Source organism: Leptodactylus fuscus, chromosome 2 (genome assembly GCF_031893055.1).
Source record: "Leptodactylus fuscus isolate aLepFus1 chromosome 2, aLepFus1.hap2, whole genome shotgun sequence".
NCBI classification, from domain to species: Eukaryota; Metazoa; Chordata; class Amphibia; order Anura; family Leptodactylidae; genus Leptodactylus; species Leptodactylus fuscus.
The window spans coordinates 223,346,590-223,368,674 of NC_134266.1; the positions used below are offsets into that span (position 1 = coordinate 223,346,590).

General features: G+C 40.9%; 1 protein-coding gene across 3 annotated transcripts in view; it reads right to left on the reverse strand.

Annotated features, from left to right (window-relative positions):
• Window positions 1-296: 296 nt before the first annotated feature.
• ARHGEF25 (Rho guanine nucleotide exchange factor 25) overlaps window positions 297-22,085 on the reverse strand; it is a 266,626-nt gene continuing 244,837 nt past the window's right edge. For 2 of the 3 annotated variants that reach the window (XM_075265637.1, XM_075265639.1), the window contains 11 exons: window positions 20,833-20,936; window positions 20,022-20,091; window positions 17,372-17,461; window positions 16,965-17,057; window positions 15,746-15,796; window positions 15,325-15,402; window positions 14,996-15,187; window positions 10,182-10,362; window positions 8,519-8,739; window positions 7,638-7,787; window positions 297-5,732 (listed from right to left, as the gene is read on the reverse strand). In XM_075265637.1, coding sequence (XP_075121738.1) covers window positions 5,628-5,732; window positions 7,638-7,787; window positions 8,519-8,739; window positions 10,182-10,362; window positions 14,996-15,187; window positions 15,325-15,402; window positions 15,746-15,796; window positions 16,965-17,057; window positions 17,372-17,461; window positions 20,022-20,091; window positions 20,833-20,936 — 1,335 coding nt within the window. In that variant the 3' untranslated portion in view covers window positions 297-5,627. The remainder of the gene's footprint in view (window positions 5,733-7,637; window positions 7,788-8,518; window positions 8,740-10,181; window positions 10,363-14,995; window positions 15,188-15,324; window positions 15,403-15,745; window positions 15,797-16,964; window positions 17,058-17,371; window positions 17,462-20,021; window positions 20,092-20,832; window positions 20,937-22,085) is intronic. The other variant, XM_075265638.1, reaches the window with a different exon arrangement.

Below are 22,085 nucleotides of genomic sequence, written 5' to 3' on the forward strand. Positions count from 1 at the left end.
TTGTGCTGCTGTTAGGACTAAGGGAAAACATTAAGGGAGCCTTCACACAGAGTTACGCTCCGCTCATTCTGAACGTAAACTCATTCAGAGTGAGCGCGTTAAAACAGATCCCATTGACTTCTATGGGTGCCGGCATACGTGCGCTACCCATTGAAATCAATGAGAGGCTTTTTTACCTATTGCTTTCAATGTATCACATCACACGCGTATCACATTGAAAGCAATAGGTAAAAAAGCCTCCCATTGATTTCAATGGGGAGCGCTCGTATGCCGGCACCCATAGAAGTCAATGGGATCTGTTTTTTACGCCGCTCACTCTGAACGAGTTTACGTTCAGAATGAGCGGAGCGTTTACTCTGTGTGAAGGCTCCCTTACATCAGAATCAATGATTATTCAGCATGGACTTTGGTGCTGATTTTGAGCTGGAATCTTTTAAGTCTGTAGGATGTTGTATGTTGTAGATTTTCACCTGTGCAACGCAAATAGTAAAATCTGCAGCAAATCCACAGAATTTTCACAATGAATCAGTAACAAAAATGCAGAGTCGGTGCAGGTTTTATACTGCTGCAGATTTCTAGGTGAAATGCTGCAGATATTTGGCTATTGACACTGTGCAGTGTTTCAGTCTTGTGGGAATATAACCTGAAAGTTGTAGACTGTTATAGCCTGACCCAAAATATCCAGAGCTTGGCCTAACATTTTGCATCAGTCAGATTTTGCATTACATCTTTTTAATAGTTTTTTTTTTTTCAATAAAAACTTAATGTTGAAAACTACAACACACTTTATACATTGCAGTTTAGTCACAATTTTTTTTATACCCCTCACCCTTTGACAATAAAAGGAAACAGCTCAGCAGTTGTGGTTTTCCACAGCAGTAATGTTAGGAACATTCTCTAAAAATTCTTTAAAAATTTAAAAACTGAAACCAAATTTATTTAACACAGCTCGTAATACTGGTATATGTGAATAGAACCATAAACTGATGTGTGGGAAATGGGAAGTAAGACCCAAAGGGCGAGATATCAAACTGCTCATAGCAGTTGTTCACACCAGCCAATCCCAGTACAGATTTCATTTCTCAACATCAAAATATGAAACGAAAGCTGCGCTGGGATTGGTTGAGATGGATTCAGACCACTGCAAAGTTCTCAACATGGCACGACAAAGGAATGAACTGTAATAAGCTAAGATAAAATAAGAACTGAGCGCCCTGACTTACTTTACATCTTGTCATTTACTGTGAGGGCAGAACAGATACTTACCAACATTTACGTTGGTGATATAGAGACGTATAGAAGTCTCACCCCTAAACAGATATATTTGGGATAGGGTTTTATAAGTGATGTTTGTTTTTGCCTAAAAATATTGATGACCCATCCTAAGACCCCGTGACCGAGTGTGCATCTAATGTGGGGCCGAGTTTGCAGCGGAGTGCACTTGGAGTTCTGCATTCATGTCTATAGGGGCTTCCGATTCATTCTTTTGCAATGACTATTATCATAAGTGTTATCAGAACGGAATGGCTCATAATCCCCAATAGATATGAATGCATAATGGAATGCACTGGGCTATCACTGCAATTGTCATCGGAGTATTTCACAGCATACTCTGTCCCACATTGGATGCCCCTCTCCTCAATACCATATAGGTGGGGTTCTAACATTCGACACCCCCATCAATTAGCTGTTTTCATCAACTGAGAACACAGAGAATGGAATAGGAACAGACAGCGCTGTTCTCTGTGTAGTGGTTAGACCAGGAACTGCAGACCAGCTCCCATTCAATAAATGGGACCTAAGCTGCAGTGATTCAGCTCAGCCACTACACAGAGAAAAGAGCTGTCTGCTTCCTGCGCCATTCTCTGTGACTGTATCGCATTACAGACAACTCACTACTGTTAACTTTACTTATCTTATACCCATTCTTTAACTCAATGTACTAGTACATAAAGCATTAAAGTGGATCTGTCAGCACGATATGCAGTCCTATTTAAGGACAGAATATTCTAGCTATAGTTCTGTACTAATAGTGGCGAAAACAGCACAATAAGATATTGAATGAATATACATACTGTAGTATATGAGTCTGGTATATATTTATGATGGCATGCTGCAGTATGGGAAGAATGCTTTCCTTATGAATATACCAGACTCATAAGCTCGGTAACCAAATGAGACATCTTGTGCCATTTTAGCTACATGGAATATGGACCTGTAGCTGGAATTTGCTGACCTTACATTGGCAGCCAATTGTGTTGACAGATCTCTTAAAATCTGTAAAATGTCATATTATATATCTATATACAATATACATATACAAGTGCTTTCTATTTCTATCAACAACCATCTGACAGTATAAAAAATAAATCAATTCCTAAATGTGTTTCCTAGTACCAGGACATCAGGACCCTCAGACAACGACATTCAGAGGGATTTTACATGGTATTCTTCAGTAATTTGGTTACAAATGAGATTACAAATGCTGTAAAGTAATTTGTGATATTAGGAGATATTCATTGTTCATTCCTAATCTCATATACGGGATGCAGCCTCTCATGACCTGATCTGCTCTCCCTGCAGAAGTCTGTTTATAGAGAAATGTTCACATTGCATATCTTCTACTATTTGGTATAATGCTGTTTAGAATATGGCTTCGGATGAGAACACGTAAAAGTGTATAAACTCTGTGTTTATAAGGGGGAATAGTCACTTATAATCAATGTCACATTATTGTGATCTTAGAATTGCATGACTATGGCTTGTATGGCTGAGGGAAGCATCAATCTGATTTTTTCTTGTGCTGTCTCCATATACTCCCTGGCTTCTTTAAAGGTCATAGCCTTAGTCGCTATAACTTTTATCAGGAGGTCATTAAAAAGGGGTTGCCCAGGATTAGAAAAACATGACTGTGCCCTTCCAAGAACAGCACCGCGCCACCGTAAGGGTATGTTCACACAGAGTTTTTTGCAGGTGGATTTTGACGAGGAATCCGCCTCAAAATCCACCTGCAAAACTTACTCCCATTCATTTCAATGGGAGTCTCTAGCAGTTTTTTCCCGCTAGCGATTTTTTTCAGCTAGAAGCAACATGCCGTATCTTCCCACGGATTCCACAGCTGAGTCAGCCACGGCATCCGTGGCTCAAGACTCCATCCTGATTAGGCCCATTCATTCGGGCCTAATCAGGAACGGGATGCCGCGACTGAATGCCAATCCACTGAATCGCCATCCCGTTGCGGCTACCCGCCCGGAAAAGTCACTCGGCGGAAAAAGTTTCCGCCATGTGAACTTACCCTTAGGGTTGTGTCTAGTGTGATAGCTCTATACTATTAAGGATAATGGGGCTGAACTGCTATACCTCTCACAACCTGTGAAAAGGTATGGCGCTGTTTCTGGAAGAAAGCGGGTACATTTTTCTAACCTAACCATGTACTACTGCTATGCAGGGTTACATCTTGGACATTTATGGCACAGCCACAGGATATGCTGTCAATGTCTGAAAGATGTAGTTCCAGCTCTGGGAACTTAAGATTTGAGACTAACAATTCCTATCACGTGGGTGGAGTGAATGAAGAGGTAGGCAAGATGGGATACTTCCCTTTAAGGGAAGAATGAATTAGAATTGTTCCATGTATTCGCACGGAGGTAATATGACATCTTTCCAATGCAATGGATACTTAGTTACATAGGAATAAATGACCTTCTTTGGCTAATCTTTCTTTGGCTGCTATTCCTTTCATGATATACTTTATATGTGAGATGCATCAGCTGTTCATTCCAACCCTCCACATACTGTAGACTAACCATATTAACCCCGACCACCTGAAAAGAAGATTTTAATAAAGATTTACCATATACATTAAATGAGATAAGATCATCCCTAAATTCTGGACTTCTTTGGATTCTACATTACATTATTTTGCACTTTTTATCTCAAAGTTTGAATTAAACCAACTATAGGAATTAGGATGTCGGGAATTTAAAGTAAGAATGCAGGAAAATATTTAAATGACAACATTCATACAATATTTTTGGTCATAATGCAGGTCAGTAACCAACCAGGTTTCCAAATTGCAATAGTTTAGTAAAATGATGGTACGTGGATAATGTGCAGTAGCCAATACAGATTATAAATGTGGCGTCTGAGATCATAATATCTCGAAGATAGCCCAGAACGAAGCACTTCCATAAGGTCAAAAGGATTTCAACAGACGGTGAATAAACCATAGCATATAAGATGGTAGGGGTTACATAAAGTCATCAATAAATGGGTCCATACAGTATATTCTTCTGGTAATATAAAGTTAGCACCTATGTACTGAATAGAGTATAAGTGCTAGATTGATGAGGGGGGGGTGGGTCTAAATACTGGGTCTCCTACTAGATGCCAAAATGAGCCCAACACGTTCCTCATAGCGCAATACGCTGCTGGATAGGCTAGATCAATGTTGGTCCAAGAGCTGGAACCGCCATGATCACTAGGATGGGATACTTGTATCTCCTGGCTGTGGTTTTACTGTTGGGGGGAACAGGGGACATTGGATCTGTATGATTGAGAAAAGTTCCTGCGGTTTGACATCCTCTTGTCTATCAGAGAATAGGTAATAACTTGATATTACTAAAAAGAATAGTCCATCATATTACAACTTTGGCTATACATTTGTTTGCATCAATAAAGTTTCAGGATCTTTGAACGCCAACTCTCATTGGGCCTATCTATATCATATAACTTAACAAAAACTTTATTTGTAAGGTGCTCACAGTCATTGATGGATATGTATGTGGTTCTATGTACAAATACTTCAGCTATAAATCGACATCTTAGTGATCTATAACTATAGTCTTTATGAACAGAAAAAAGTTGTTGTCGTGGGGCCTAATAGTAGTGAACCCAGGGGTGAACTGCACGAAAACCTCACTCTGGGTATAATCTATGGATGCATCCAAAATGTGTATGTGTAGTACTGTATAGTGTAAAGTGTACAATGTTAGGGAACGCTGTATAGAACTATATACTCCTCATACACTTTGTGGAAACTGGTGTCTGTACAATTTGTACAAGTAGAGATTCATTCATCTCAATGGATCCTGCAGAGAAATACATCTTCCACAGAGAATAAGGTTCACACCTAGGCAGATTCACTTTCATATTTCGTGAATTCCCAGCGGGTGCCCAGCAGTTACTCAGAGTGAGATCGGTTTTAATACTGTGCCCAGTTTTCATGATTGTCAGGTTGTCAGTAGGAATCCTTGTATCCAAAGATCACTGGACTTAGCAATGGATGAAATAGTTATATATTCTCTTGAAAACACATTTGTTCATTTATTTAAAGCCATTGCCCCATTGGTATCCCAAAGTACGTTTCCTTCAGTCTCTCTAGAGTTAGAATTAGAAGTCTTCCTATACTTGAGCGCATAGTAAACACAGGACTTCATAGGACTTTCCTAAGAAAGTTATCATATAAACAATGTTCCTTATAGAGTTGACATCGCACAGTAGACTGTGTTGGGTATGGAAAAGGCCAAAATGATGTGAGTTCCCTTCTCCAAGCACAGGCTTCTCTTTACTACTCCCAGGGCACAGATCCATCCTGATAATCCAGACCCTGTACAGTAGGGAACAATTCACAGTTCATCCTCATCCAACTTTGCTAGTCGAGGAACAGGTATATTCACTTCATCTGTGGGCGAGGCGTAGCCAGGGAGCTCCCGGGACAATGTGCTTAGCTTCTGGAGGAAACAAAAATGTCAGAAGGTACATTTGCACTGACACACATCCTATACCTCAACTAGAGATGAGCGAGTACTGTTTGGATCAGCTGATCCGAACAGCACGCTCCATAGAAATGAATGGATGCACCTAGTACTTCCGCTTTGACGGCGGCCGGCCGCTTAACCCCCCGCGTGCCGAACACGTCCATTCATTTCTATGCGAGCGTGCTGTTCGGATTGGCTGATCCGAACAGTACTCGCTCATCTCTAACCTCAACCCTTTCTACCAGCCAACGCCTCCTTGTTGACCATTGCACTAAAAATGTCCATTTGAGACAGAATTATGGCACATTTTGTTCAGTACATGTGCCCTTTATATATTGAGTATGTGGCGTATTAATCTACAAGGAGATAGTAACATCATTCTCCTCCATAGACTGCCCCTTATTGTATAGACTAAGGTCTCATATACCTGTACATAGCAATGCTGTAGAGATAGGGGCATAGAGTTCAATACTTAGTCCTATTCAGTCCATAGTTCTATGGTATGACTTTTGATGAAACTTTTTTGTGACTTGTTTTCTCAGAATCTGTCAAAGGAACTCTGAGAACCTCTATTTCACATCAGAGATCAAGCATAGACTGATCGATGGGTATAGGTCCTGAATTTAGAATCCTGGATTCTGTAGTTTCACAGAGACATAGGGCAGCATCACATATAGATCAGAACAGATGAGTGACACTATAATGTATATGACATTCAATTGTATAGTCAGGTTTGAAAATGTTAAAGAAATTATACTATGCAGTAAATGTAGTGATCACATAGGTGGTGACACACGCTTCCCACACAGTTCATAAATATAAAGTTATGGGAAAGTGAAAATGACTTTGCTCCTTTTATAATAATTACCTGAAAAAATGAGTCATTTATTACCGTAAAACCTGCAGACTAGAAGTGCCCATAGGCATTAAATTCTTGTCTGGCAAATTTTGGCAAGACTGGAGCGACTGTGTTCAGATCTGTAGATGCTGTCAGACACCCTAGGTATGCAATTGTTGGAAATCTTAATAGTAGTTCCCACACTCCTCCAACACTATAAGCAACCTTTGTAATAAAACTAATATAACTGTAACAGATTTAATGTGATTATACTTAATGAAATGACTTTAAAGATTTCTGCAGCGTGTACACTGCACCAAGGAGGGTCAGCCTAGGGGTGGGCAATTAATCGAAAAGTAACCAAAACTGAGCATCAATCCAGATAAGCAACGCGATTTTGTGCACGTTGGTTCTATCAGTTCGGTTATTACAGTATATTACAGTTATTACTTTATCTGCAGTTTCGGACTGAAAACATCGCATCCAATCAGCTATTATACTCTAGACCAGGGGTCCTCAAACTTTTTAAACAGTGGGCTGGAGGCAGAGCAGGTCGCACAGACATCGGGAGCGGTGTCCTCCAATAGGTAAAGTGAAGTGCGCTCCATGGCCTGGCCCAAGCTCCCCAGGAGCTTCATTATAAATGCACACCTGCCGGCGTTGTCGGCGGGGCCAGACAGAAGTGCTTGGCGGGCCGCATGTGGCCCTCGGGCCGCAGTTTGAGGACCCTGCTCTAGATTTAGGTCATTATAGCCCACCCTAGGTCAGGCCCAAGGCCAATACTGAGCTTGTCATAGCATTGCTGGGATACTGGAAGTCTTCTATTTTAGTCTGACTCTTTTTCACATAACCAGCCCAGCTCTACTCCTGCTGCTTGTACTCAGAGTAGAGTAGGTCAGTCATGTGATGAAGAGTTGGCTTTTATAGAAGACTTCCAGACTCCCCCAGCTGTGCTGTTGCTATCTATATTACTAAGCTGTCCATCCTGCTGCAGTGTATTCTCCTCACATAATCCCTTTTCGTATTGTATTCCTTCTTACCCGACTGGTAGGGTCACTTTGTGGGGTTCCATTGGAGACAGTAGATGTGGAGGACTCCGGATAATGATTTAAATCAAGACTGATGTGTGCTGGGGTAAGAACAGCTGGGGGGAGGACATCGGAGTGTGAACCTTTACGCGGAGCATGAACCTGTTATATTATAGGAAAGTTACAGCATTAATATTGTTTTATTTATTTCATAGCATTTAAAGGGGTTTTCCGGGCAAAAAAATTATTTTTTAAAAAAGGTCTGTTAGTGCTATTAATAGGTTAACAAGTGACTCAACTACCTTTATTAGTGTTTTGAGTGATTTCTGGGTTTCTATGTGAGCTCATGGCATCCTTTGCATTTGTTTACATGGGCATTTTCCTGTTCTGTGTTTTCCTACAACTACCATGATGCCTTGTGCTTTACTCGGGGCTGACCCACACCACCTTCCTTTCTCACTCATATCCCCTCCCTCTTTCCCTAGCTAGCCTGCCCACTACCAGCCCTTCCTAACTAATTCAGTGTCACTTCTTCTGGGCGGCCGGCAAATCCTTTTCCTGAAGTCTGCTGGTCAACCATGCCTGCACAATAGAGATCTGCGCAGAAGATCCAGACTGGAAGTCAGGTAAGTATGGTCTAGTATAGGTAGCGTTCAGTTTCTGGAAGGGGAAATGGAACATCAATGGAAAATCTGAAAATGTGCCTAGGGAGGTCACATGACTGCTCTGGTGATCTAGGTAAATAAGGATTTTTGGTACACTAAGTAATAAAAAATTCTATGGGGGATTGTTTAGCTTTGACTAGAAAGATCAGTTTATCCTGGACAACCCCTTTAAAAAGTCTCGTAAATGGAACACAAATAATATACTCAATATGATAAAAAAGGACTTACTTTGCTTCCAAGTCGGCTATCGCGAGGGTTACTGGGCAAGTAAAGGGATGGCAGAGAAGAGTTGTAGGACTTGAGATTGGGCACTTTATTTCTATCCATAGAAGCAGATGAATGAGGTCTGAGACCCCCACGACTTGTATCCATCATGCTGCTGTTACTGGATCGGCCAAGACTATTGGACTTGCTTTCTCTGCGTTGGTACTCAATAGGCGACTGAAGTGCTGGAAATAGAGGTATTTTATATTTAATGTGCTGTGATGACCTTACATTCCTGCTATCCTTTTTATTCCTTTACCCCTATATGTTTTGCCTTGGACTTTTTATATTTGCATCTGTATTCTTCTCATCTGTATTCTCATTATACCATAAGACATCACTTTTGCTGTGTCCATTCAGCATATGCACCGAGAAATACTCACAGGTCCCTGAACTTCTACACACCCAAAATGAAAATAAATGATCGTTCACAATGGCCGATAGCACATTGTTTTCTGCCGAAAATGTGATTAGCCAAGTGATAAATTTTGATGATAGTCGAAACTACATGTGCATACCATGATCAGTCAAGCTAGGAGGATCATTTGTCACTTTTTTCTATTCCCGGGAAGTCAGATTGTTGGAATCAGGTGAAATCACTCTGGTGGGATGGTTCATACAAATAATGACATGGATGACTGAATTGTGGCTTATCATTGCTTTTATGTAGAGCCGGCTTTACTTACAAAAGCAAAACATTACGGTAATTTTTCATAAATGACCCATAATGCTGAACCTACATACAGTCACTTATTGCTTCCCTTTAAAAAATATATGCTTGATGGAAAACCCCAGCATTACTAATTCCTAGAAACTCCAACTCAATAAGCCGTGCACTACAACATTCATTAAAAGAAGACCAATGAACTACTATTGTTAGGATCCTTAAAGGGAGCCTGTCAGCAGGAAATTGTGACATAAACTAATCACAGTTCCTTGTTGGACTCTTAGTACAGGTTTGGCTCTATTCAAATCACATTTTTTGCATCTGTTTAACACATGCGCAAAAAAACGGACGCAAGTAGATGGTCATCCATTTATATATTACATAGACATCAGTGAGAAAAACAAAAAACGAAACATGGATCCATATCTGTCTGTTTTTTTTAGAAGAACACAAGCATTGTATACTACATTTTTGTGTCCTTCAAAAAAATGGACAGATTTTTTATTTTTTTCTTATACTGATATCTATGTAAACCAATGACCATCATTTTGTGTCCGTTCTTTGCATGCAGTAAATAGATGCGCTAAACAGATGTAAAAAATGTGATCTGAATAGAGCCACTCCACTCTTATAAAAATCAGGCTTTTTTCCCCTATCTAAATGAGGAGAAATGGGCTTTAGAGAATTTCTTTACATCTTTGGGCTTCACTATCTGCTGCTCCTAGCTCTGCCCCACACCAGAGAACTGACATCTCTCTCCTTTGGGGTCGGCACACAATATTAACTGTACTGCGCATGTCTGATGATGACACACCGCACCTTGAAGTGAAGGAGGCTGGCTCTAAATCTCTGTGTACCAGCTGATCGGTGGTCCTGGTATTGATGTATACAGTATATCTTATACTTACACTGTATACGAATGGGGAATGGAATGCTATCCTTAATACAGCAGTTACTCACCGTTAAGAAAGTTGCGCTGGCTCTCCAGTATCTGTCCAATGTCTCGGACCCAGGCCATTCTAATTTCAGGGGAAGAGGACTGTAATATGTAACGTGTCAAGCTGCGATCTGTACCTCGTGATGTCAGTGCAAATTTACAGGGGTCACTATCCATAGATTCTTCAATTCCTAGACAACTGATCTAAAAATAACACAGCAAAGTATAGGAATTAAAAACTTTTCTTTAAGCCTGTAAATATTCTGTCATATAAAGGGAACTGATAGCAAAGAAAAATGAATTAATGAATGAAAATGAATTAAAAAAAATATTTTTTCTCCTGGGTGCCAGGTCATGAAATGAACATGAAAGTTCTTGGTAAACATATATATTTTTTTACATTTAATTTACATTAAATCTGTGAAAAATATCACTTTTTTCTAATCTGTTTTTATTTTCTGATTGTAGATTTTTTTTAATTATATTGGCTTACATGATTATGGGGTTGGCCATCTTGTCCACTGGATAGGGAATAACTGCAATGTTTGTGAGCGACCAGCCACTGGGTCCCCACCAATCATGAAAACGGGGTTCTTGAGTCCTCCATTTAAATGGCTTGGTGTTGGAATATGCACCTTTCCATTCCATTCACTGTCTAATGGACACACATGGCTATCCTTGGCAGTTCCACAGCTTTTGAATGGAGTAGCAATGCACATGTCCGACCACAGCTTTGTTTGAATAGGGGGACTGTAGACCCCATTCTCATGATCAGTGGGGTCCTAGCAGTCAGACCTCACTAATTTAGCAGCTGGACAAGAGATAACGTGTGACTACTGGAATATCTCTAAGTTCTGTAGGTTCGTTCTGCTAAGATGTTGGCAAAGATTGAAAGACTGCTGATATGCGGCCAAGTCAACCCATATAAAAACAATACAAGTGAGCAGAGAAAGAATATACAAGGCTAAATGTACAATTCTGTTCCCTGCTAGGATTTAGTAAATCAGTATGAAATCTGTATCTCACGCACAGAATTCCTCCAAAGTGCAACTTTGTAAAGTAATGCAAATTCTAATAACATGAACATTGCATTCACATCATATCAATTATTTATCTACTTTAATGATAAAGTTGGAATTTTATCAAAGCACTTAACACATTTCACAGAACACGACACACTGGAGTGCTCCGCATCTGCTCTGGTCAATAAAGATTGCTGCTCATTCTTTCCACACCAGTGCTTGATGCTGCCACTTTGTTATGGAGTATTGACCTGCAGTCCAGATAATGTGCTAATACAATAGGCGTGTGATATAATAAATTCTATGCTCCAAACAACCGATTGGGGTTTTCTGAGAGTCAGATCCCCATCGATATGAAACAAATGGTCTATGCAAAAGTTAGGCCATCAATATTATATTAAATCTGCTGACCCAAACAATGGTATTATATGTGGGGAAAAAAGTACTACAGAAAAGGTCAGTAAAGTGGCCATGACTTATATACAGTCCAGATAGTGCCTAAAATAAGTGTGACTGTAGTCCTTTTCACTCAGCAGAAAGACGGACTGCCACCTGATGCACTGGATAGTCATCCAAAACCTTTTCAGAAAAGTCTGTCATGCTTTCCTGGCCTGCAAAAAATGGGCAGACGTATACTTTTTTCTTTTAAATGTAGATTGTGAGCCCAGGGATAGGGATCACAATGTACAATTTTTTTCATTTAAATATATTTTTTTTTTGTAGAATGGGAGGAAATCCACGCAAACACTGGGAGAACAAACTCCTTGCAGATGTTGTTCCCGATGGGATTCGAACCCAGGACTCCAGCTCTGCAAGGCTGCAGTGCTAACCACTAAGCCACCGAGCAGAGATCTAGAATACTGTGAGGAATTGATACAGAAAGTATACCAGAAAATAGTACAACTATTTAATATACAAAACATAACATTTGTCTCTCAATATTGGTCTGAAAGTGGCCAACCCCTTTAATGTTTTTTTTTTCTCTTTTTACACACCAAAGCCATTTTAACTCATGATGTATTTTGCATCAGTATTTGTAAGACAAATCAGGAGCAAATTCCAAATATGTAATACGAGTAGATCTGTCCGTTATATTTTTTCTCTGTATGGGTTCCACTCCTGGATGTGGCTTACAAATACAAAAGCAAAATACTGATCTACATGCACTAGTGTGAAAGCAGTCCAAGGTGGGACTATTAAAGGGAGTCTACCACCTCCCCCAAGCATATTCAGTTGCCAGCACCGTGTTAAATAGCACATTAAAGTGAAAAGAACATACCTCTGTTATGTACACTCACCGGCCACTTTATTAGGTACACCTGTCCAACTGCTCGTTAACACTTAATTTCTAATCAGCCAATCACATGGAGCAACTCAGTGGATTTAGGCATGTAGACATGGTCAAGACAATCTCCTGCAGTTCAAACCGAGCATCAGTATGGGGAAGAAAGGTGATTTGAGTGCCTTTGAACGTGGCATGGTTGTTGGTGCCAGAAGGGCTGGTCTGAGTATTTCAGAAACTGCTGATCTACTGGGATTTTCACGCACAACCATCTCTAGGGTTTACAGAGAATGGTCCGAAAAAGAAAAAACATCCAGTGAGCGGCAGTTCTGTGGGCGGAAATGCGTTGTTGATGCCAGAGGTCAGAGGAGAATGGCCAGACTGGTTCGAGCTGATAGAAAGGCAACAGTGACTCAAATAGCCACCCGTTACAACCAAGGTAGCCAGAAGAGCATCTCTGAACGCACAGTACGTCGAACTTTGAGGCAGATGGGCTACAGCAGCAGAAGACCACACCGGGTGCCACTCCTTTCAGCTAAGAACAGGAAACTGAGGCTACAATTTGCACAAGCTCATCGAAATTGGACAATTGAAGATTGGAAAAACGTTGCCTGGTCTGATGAGTCTCGATTTCTGCTGCGACATTCGGATGGTAGGGTCAGAATTTGGCATCAACAACATGAAAGCATGGATCCATCCTGCCTTGTATCAACGGTTCAGGCTGGTGGTGGTGGTGTCATGCTGTGGGGAATATTTTCTTGGCACTCTTTGGGCCCCTTGGTACCAATTGAGCATCGTTGCAACGCCAAAGCCTACCTGAGTATTGTTGCTGACCATGTCCATCCCTTTATGACCACAATGTACCCAACATCTGATGGCTACTTTCAGCAGGATAATGCGCCATGTCATAAAGCTGGAATCATCTCAGACTGGTTTCTTGAACATGACAATGAGTTCACTGTACTCCAATGGCCTCCACAGTCACCAGATCTCAATCCAATAGAGCATCTTTGGGATGTGGTGGAACGGGAGATTCGCATCATGGATGTGCAGCCGACAAATCTGCGGAAACTGTGTGATGCCATCATGTCAATATGGACCAAAATCTCTGAGGAATGCTTCCAGCACCTTGTTGAATCTATGCCACGAAGAATTGAGGCAGTTCTGAAGGCAAAAGGGGGTCCAACCCGTTACTAGCATGGTGTACCTAATAAAGTGGCTGGTGAGTGTATGTCATTTTTGGAGACCAAGAACTTTGAATTATTATGCAAATTAGGCAGTTGGTGCACTGGGGGCGGACTTTGTGCCTTGGGAGCACTGCTCAAGCTTTTCAAGTGGGAATAGTGATGTCAAAACAGTGGATCAACTCACACTAATAGCCTAATTTGCAAAGGATTTTAAAGGGATTCTACCATTAAACTACTTTTTTTTTCTAATTACCACGTCGGAATAGCCTTAAGAAAGGCTCCTACCTTTAGACGTGGTCTCCGTCACGCCATTCCGTAGAAATACCGGTTTTAACCGGTATGCAAATGAGCTCTCCGCAGCAATAAGGGTGGGCCCCAGCGCTGAAAGACCAATGAGCGCATCCCCATTGCTGCCCAGAGCTCTTTCCTGTGCCACCTCCTTCTTCTGCAGCAACTCCGCCTCTTCTGGCTTCTCTTGCTCTTGTAGTTCTATACAGGAGCATAGAGAGGCCACCCCAAAATGGCCGCCGGCCAGCTTCTGTATTGAACTGCAGGAGCGGCTACCCCAAAATGGCCGCCGGCCGGCTCCTGTATTGAACTGCAAGAGCGGCTACCCAAAAATGGCCGGCGGCCATTTTGGGGTAGCCGCTCTTGCAGTTCAATACAGGAGCTGGCTGGTGGCCATTTTGGGGTGTCCTCTCTATGCTCCTGTATAGAACTACAAGACCAAGAGAAGCCAGAAGAGGCGGAGTTGCTGCAGAAGAAGGAGGCGGCGCAGGAAAGAGCTCTGGGCAGCAATGGGGACGCGCTCATCGGCCTTTCAGCACTGGGGCCCACCCTCATTGCTGCGGAGAGCTCATTTGCATACCGGTTAAAACGGAACGGCGCGGCGGAGACCACGTCTAAAGGTAGGAGATGAATAACCTTTCTTAAGGCTATTCCGACGTGGTCATTAGAAAAAAAGGTAGTTTAATGGTAGAATCCCTTTAAAGTCATTTTTCTCCAAATCTACAAGTGACATAAAAAACAAAGGTATTTTTTTATGTAGATTGTGAGCCCCATATAGGGATCACAATGTACATTTTTTTCCTATCAGTATGTCTTTGTATAATGGGAGGAAATCCACACAAACACGGGGAGAACATACAAACTCCTTGTAGATGTTGTTCCTGGCGGGATTGAAACCCAGGACTCCAGCGCTGCAAGGCTGCCACTGAGCCACCATGTTGCCCCAGGTATATGTTTATCACTGTAATGTGCTCTGTAATGGTAGTGGCAGCTAAATATGCCTGGAGAGGTGATAGACTCCCTTTAGACAAGGTAATTTATCAATCCCTGGTGCTTACCTTGATACTGCTTTTAAAGATGTATCCAGGCAGTGAGAAACCCTTCTTCTTGTCAATGGGTTCACTAAAGATGATAAGCTGCTCAAAGAGGAAGACTCGCCGCTCTTTTCCCCTTGTCAGAAAACTGCATTCCTGTTCTGTTACCATGAATGTGTCTTGCTGGAGAAGTTTCCCCTGAGCTGTGATTTTTCCCTATAGAACAGAGAATGATCAAATTGACAGTAGTGAAATATTTTATTAAAAAAACCCATTCGAAACAATGAAGCAAGCAACGTCCCTTGCTGGGTTTGTTTGTACCACTATAATTTAGATCAGAAGGAAAGCAATACCTCAAACCCTTGCAGCCGGCCAAGGTTCATCATGTCATTGCATCTTTTAGGGACAAAACACATCACTTCCACAGCTTTCTGAAAAATCGGAAAACAGAGATACAGTTGTTAAAAAAAATAAGTGTACATTATAAATATACACCCAAGAAATGGATAATTACAGTGGGAAACCCCAAGTTTTGTTGGCAGATGCCGCGACAGTCGCGGAAGGCCTATTTTGGTGCTATTCGGACGTGGCTTCTCGCATCAAAATCAGGACAAAAATACGCCCCCCTTGCCCCGTGTGAGCTAGGCCTTATAGTAGACAAAAAGGGACGTCCATTCCAACCATGCAGGAAACATAGCCATCCACATAATAATAATAATAATAATAATAATAATAATAAATAACATATAATACACATAATAACGTATCACCAACCTCCAGTTCTGTTGTGTCTTGTCCAGCTTTGCTGTAATACTTGAGGAAGTCCTAAGTTTAGGAAGAAATATACATTTGTTGTAAATTATGACTTTTATTTTCATCCACCTTTGCTACATTACAAACTGTACTGCCAAAAATAACCCCCCAGTAGCATGATCCTGTGTCCAATGCTGTGCCAGTATATGAGGAGTTAAAGGCAATGTTTCCTGTATTTGATTTTGCTCTTGATAATTAGATGTAATTCTGTAGAGAAACAATGGCTCACACTTAATAAGGAGCCATTCACACGGCAGTGTTCTGTCTTGGTCCACGTGTCATCTGCATATCCAAGGCCATGTGAGTTATGACACTGTAAACTCCTCAATGGTGAAACATACTGAAGAGACATAAAGCTGTGAGTTCAGTAAATCTATGGCCACTCAGGAGCACAGTGCATCTCTTTACATGGCCATGGTCAACCTGGAACATGCGATTGGACAGACAAAACAGTTGTGTGACTGCCACCTTAGACTGGTCTTTTTTAGAAGGGTATTTTAACTAACAGAGAAAATTGTAAAAAAAAAAAAAACAAAAAAAAAAACCCCTCAATACTAACTACCTTGACCAGCGATTATGATACTACTCAGTATGGCCCGAGAACTTTGAGGCCTCTGGTTGGCGGCAATGGTTATGTGCAGGCAGCTTGTAATTTGTGAACAGAGCCAATGGAGAGCGCTGGGTATCTGTGCTAGTTCGGTATATAATGGAGTATTGTTTTTTTGTATTTTTTTTTATTATTTACTTTGCTTACTTGTATAGCACCTTGTTATTTTACAGCATTTGTTTAATGCTAACAAAGTGTTCCCTGAGAAAATTCTGCAGTATGTTTGCACTCACCTAGGAGTCAAAAAATTATGCACAAGAAAAAAAACCTGTCCTCCATTAGTTAGCTGTAGGTTTAGCAATATTTTACCTATTTGTTTTAATCTATTGTATTATAATTTATTTGTGATAAATTTGATTTGTTCCCTTATTGTGCATACAGTACTCAGACTATATTGGAGATGAAAGAAAAGGAACAATTTTCAAGTGAACGTACTAATAATAATATATGTCATACTGGAATGTGCAAATGGTAACACATTATGACAGCTTCGCTTCATTGCATAATCTGATTTATAATATGAAGTGAATTGCGCCATGTGAACAATTGGGGAGGGATTATTTTGCCTCATACCTTTAGCAGCAGCTGGTACTTCATGATCCTTTGCACGGGTTTGATAAGTAGGTCATTGAGTTGCAGGCGATGTGACAGCTGTTGCCTCAATTCCTGCAGCAGGATGGGTACAACCATATTATGAAATTGGAAATGTGGGCATATTAAGGTAGAACTAGTATAAGAGGTTCATTTGGCTTGATAGAAAGCATTTGGTTGGAATTAAAACACATTTTGACCAATAATCTACATGAATCAGACAGCTGAATGCTTTGTCGCCATATATAAGATGAAAGACTATGGTGCACAAGCTTGTTACTAGTGTCACTAACCTAGGAGTCCCTGTGTGCTTCTCTGTTATGGCAATGGCCTTCTTAATTAATACATCTTAAAACCATCACTTATAGCCTAGAGATGCTATTCCTTACCTCAAAGTAGGTATCAATGTATTCTGACACAATGTGCTCCGACTTGGGCTTGTTCTGGCAATATACCACATACATGTGCAGCCTGCGCTCCTGCAAAAACCATTAATACAGTCATATATTCATTATGTTATATGGGTATGAAACATTTGGTGCAATAATATTGACCAATTACCATACTATTCAGAAAAACATAGGGGTGCTGTCACACAGTGGACTGGGTACACCACAGGCATAATCAGTACAGGTTACCACAAAGGGATAGTCACTAACCAATAAGTACTTTTATTTACTGACTGCAATGGCTGTGGCTGCGGTATGGCCAGTACGCCATCTGGTAGCACCCTAAGGCGTCATGCATACAACCAAGTTTGCAGACCAGGGCGCTTCCATTGGGCGTCTCCGTTGCTCCATTCTGATGGTTATAGAGTCTGTGACATCAGAATGAAGCACCAAGTCAATGGATGACACTTGGATAACACTTGACTGTCATATGAGTGTATTCCGCTATGAAATCGGCCATTCCTCGGCATGCACACTTGGACGTATGCATATAGTCTTATTGTGATGTCAATTGATTTAGTAAATTACTGACATTTATCAAACTTTATTGCAAATTGTGTATGTTACAGTGGATTTTGACTTTTGCATGCCATGGCAGAGCGACCAAATAATTCCGGTGAAATTAGTGATAATGATGAATGGAGTTTTGTGTATAGATTTATATAAAAACAGCATCACGTTGCTCAATGTGCCTGCAATTGGGATCACAGCTGAAATTTTAGTAGGAAAAGGGTAATAAGCGTCTATTAGACACCTCTATCAGCAGCTTATCTCCCAGCTAGAACAAGAAAACCAACAATATTCCCTTGATATAGGGTCATGATCAACCCAAAACCTGTACAGTGGGGCAAAAAAGTATTTAGTCAGTCACCAATAGTGCAAGTTCCACCACTTAAAAAGATGAGAGGCGTCTGTAATTTACATCATAGGTAGTCCTCAACTATGAGAGACAAAATGAGAAAACAAATCCAGAAAATCACATTGTCTGATTTTGTAAGAATTTATTTGCAAATTATGGTGGAAAATAAGTATTTGGTCACCTACAAGCAATCAAGATTTCTGGCTCTCACAGACCTGTAACTTCTTCTTTAAGAGTCTCCTCTTTCCTCCACTCATTACCTGTAGTAATGGCACCTGTTTAAACTTGTTATCAGTATAAAAAGACACCTGTGCACACCCTCAAACAGTCAGATGCCAAACTCCACTATGGTGAAGACCAAAGAGCTGTCAAAGGACACCAGAAACAAAATTGTAGCCCTGCACCAGGCTGGGAAGACTGAATCTGCAATAGGCAACCAGCTTGGATTGAAGAAATCAACTGTGGGAGCAATAATTAGAAAATGGAAGACATACAAGACTACTGATAATCTCCCTCGCTCTGGGGCTCCACGCAAAATCTCACCCCGTGGGGTCAAAATGATCACAAGAACGGTGAGCAAAAATCCCAGAACCACGCGGGGGGACCTAGTGAATGAACTGCAGAGAGCTGGGACCAATGTAACAAAGCCTACCATCAGTAACACACTACGCCGCCAGGGACTCAGATCCTGCAGTGCCAGACTTGTCCCACTGCTTAAGCCAGTACATGTCCGGGCCCGTCTGAAGTTTGCTAGAGAGCATTTGGATGATCCAGAAGAGTATTGGGAGAATGTCCTATGGTCTGATGAAACCAAACTGGAACTGTTTGGCAGAAACACAACTTTTCGTGTTTGGAGGAAAAAGAATACTGAGTTGCATCCATCAAACAGCATACCTACTGTAAAGCATGGGGGTGGAAACATCATGCTTTGGGGCTGTTTCTCTGCAAAGGGGCCAGGACGACTGATCCGGGTACATGAAAGAATGAATGGGGCCATGTATCGTGAGATTTTGAGTGCAAACCTCCTTCCATCAGCAAGGGCATTGAAGATGAAACGTGGCTGGGTCTTTCAACATGACAATGATCCAAAGCACACCGCCAGGGCAACGAAGGAGTGGCTTTGTAAGAAGCATTTCAAGGTCCTGGAGTGGCCTAGCCAGTCTCCAGATCTCAACCCTATAGAAAACCTTTGGAGGGAGTTGAAAGTCCGTGTTGCCAACAACAGCCCCAAAACATCACTGCTCTAGAGGAGATCTGCATGGAGGAATGGGCCAACATACCACCAACAGTGTGTGCCAACCTTGTGAAGACTTACAGAAAACGTTTGACCTCTGTCATTGCCAACAAAGGAGATAGAACAAAGTATTGAGATGAAATTTTGTTACTGACCAAATACTTATTTTCCACCATAATTTGCAAATAAATTCTTACAAAATCAGACACTGTGATTTTCTGGATTTGTTTTCTCATTTTGTCTCTCATAGTTGAGGTCTACCTATGATGTAAATTACAGACGCCTCTCATCTTTTTAAGTGGTGGAACTTGCACTATTGGTGACTGACTAAATACTTTTTTGCCCCACTGTATATGGTTATACAGTGTAACTGTAAAACACATAGCAAGGTCAATACAAAGTAAGGTCAAGAATAAACTATACAAAGTTGCCTGTTATATAGTATAGTAAATAATTGTTATGTGACCGATAGCAAACACAATAGTAGGAGAACTCACATGTTTTATGAAGAGATGTGCTAAGCGGTTTGGATCCTCAAGGCACTTTTGAAGTTCACCTAGGAAATAGCTGTAACAATACACGAATAGTCAGTATAAGACTAAAGTTACAATTAATATTACAGAGAATCAATACAGCAATAGACTTGAGTGGACAAACACTGCTAAATTCAATGGGAGCTACAGGCTATGGAGATGTCCTGGAGACAATTACATGTATATTGGAATAATATACAGCATCAGAGTCAGAGTGGATGGCTGTAATCTGCTGAGTGTTGGCAGGTCAGGGACTGTCAGATGAGTGCTTGTTTGGCTGACAGATATATTGTCCGCCTGTCCTATACACATGGACGCTTGGCAAAACAACAGTCAAATAGTGGAAGAGGGAAGGAAACCACTGTCAGACTCCTCTAACAGCTTATGTCACCAAGAACAAAGGTGTTGGGTAGTTGAAATCCAACTGGTCAATTCTTATCACCCCCAAAACCTGCTGTTGAGGAGGAATTGGGATCGGTTCAGTCGAAATACATCTAATGTGTATGGACAGCTTTACTGTTTTTCTAAACCATATAGTTAGATCTGTGAAAGGAAAATTATACTTTCTAAAGTCTATCTAACTCCCAAATATTGCTAACCAGGCACACCAAGGAACTGGTGCACAGGCTTGAGGGAGATGGTAAGAGAAATGCACTCCACCCTCCTTAAATTTGTTGCTGGAAACCACAAGGCCCATATACTACTCTTGCTCATGAGCCCTGTGAAATCTTGTGTTTTTTGTTAATTTTTATATGGTTATGCAATGTCTACCTACTCTTTGTGCCAGTCGTATATCTGGTGAATATTTCCAAATACAATTTTGTCTTTTCCCTTCATGTCCTCAGGAATTCCTTGAGCATTCATGGTCGCCATATAACCCTGCAAAAGGTGAAAGGTGACAATATTAATCTATAGATAATAAACTCTCTGAGCAAAACAAAACAATTGTACAAATCCTAAGAAGTACATGAGGATTACAAAGCATGGGATTAGGGATTCTACAAAACCACCGTTTGTTTCTCTTAATGAGTGGTTACATTATTCTAACCATTGTTGTATCTTGGTAAAATCTTCACATGTGGTTAAGACCGCACAGACAGCACATGTAGAAGGTAAACTGATGTTATTAGTCTCTGCTGTCACAGATTATGATTTCCAGTAATAAACCGGCCTTGACACTGCAGTGTAGAAGAGCCGTTATCTAATGTCTCATGTTACCATTGACCTGATTGTTCTGTGCCTGGTCCCGGAACAAAGCAGTATAAATATCCCAGTCCCTACACAAGGCTACACACATCCCAAAGGGTTTAAGCTGGAGCATCCTCGACCTCCATGTTTCTGATTTCCATTGGCCCCAGCCGCCCTATTTCCTGCCTGTGTTATATCAGCTGGGGTCTGTTTATTCATCTTCTCTCTGTTTGTGGTGGGGTAATAACTAAGTTTCCTCATACTGATCCTTACAAGATGTGATGAACTTGCTCAGATGCTACATCATTGGCAAAGTATAATATAAAAGGTACATATGTATGCATGATGGTATACACGTTGCATTGACACAGACAGAATATGCAGATAATAAGATACTGTTCTTCCTAGAGCAATAACTAATAGCTGCTGTCCTATCTGAGTGCAAGATATGATAGTGGGAGTGAAGCTGAGCTCTGTGATATATAGGTATATACCGTAGGTGTATATGATTTGGAGCTGGACTTCTGAGTATAAAGCTGAGTAAATTTTGACTACGACTAAGAGGATCAGTTATCCTCGAAACGCGTCAGCTGGACATTCCTGATATGAATGAATTGTACAATGAACATATTCCAAGAACATTCTTGATGTATGGATTTTAACTTTTTGGAGCAAATAAAGGCTACGTTTTAAAGAAACATCGCTGTGGTGCTGGATACACGTTGAGAAGAATATTCAAGTAAGTCTTCCTTTAATGAAAAAGGGAAACTCTAGTGCCACCTTTTTTATTTTTTAGTGTAGATTGTGAGCCCCATATAGGGATCACAATGTACACTGTAA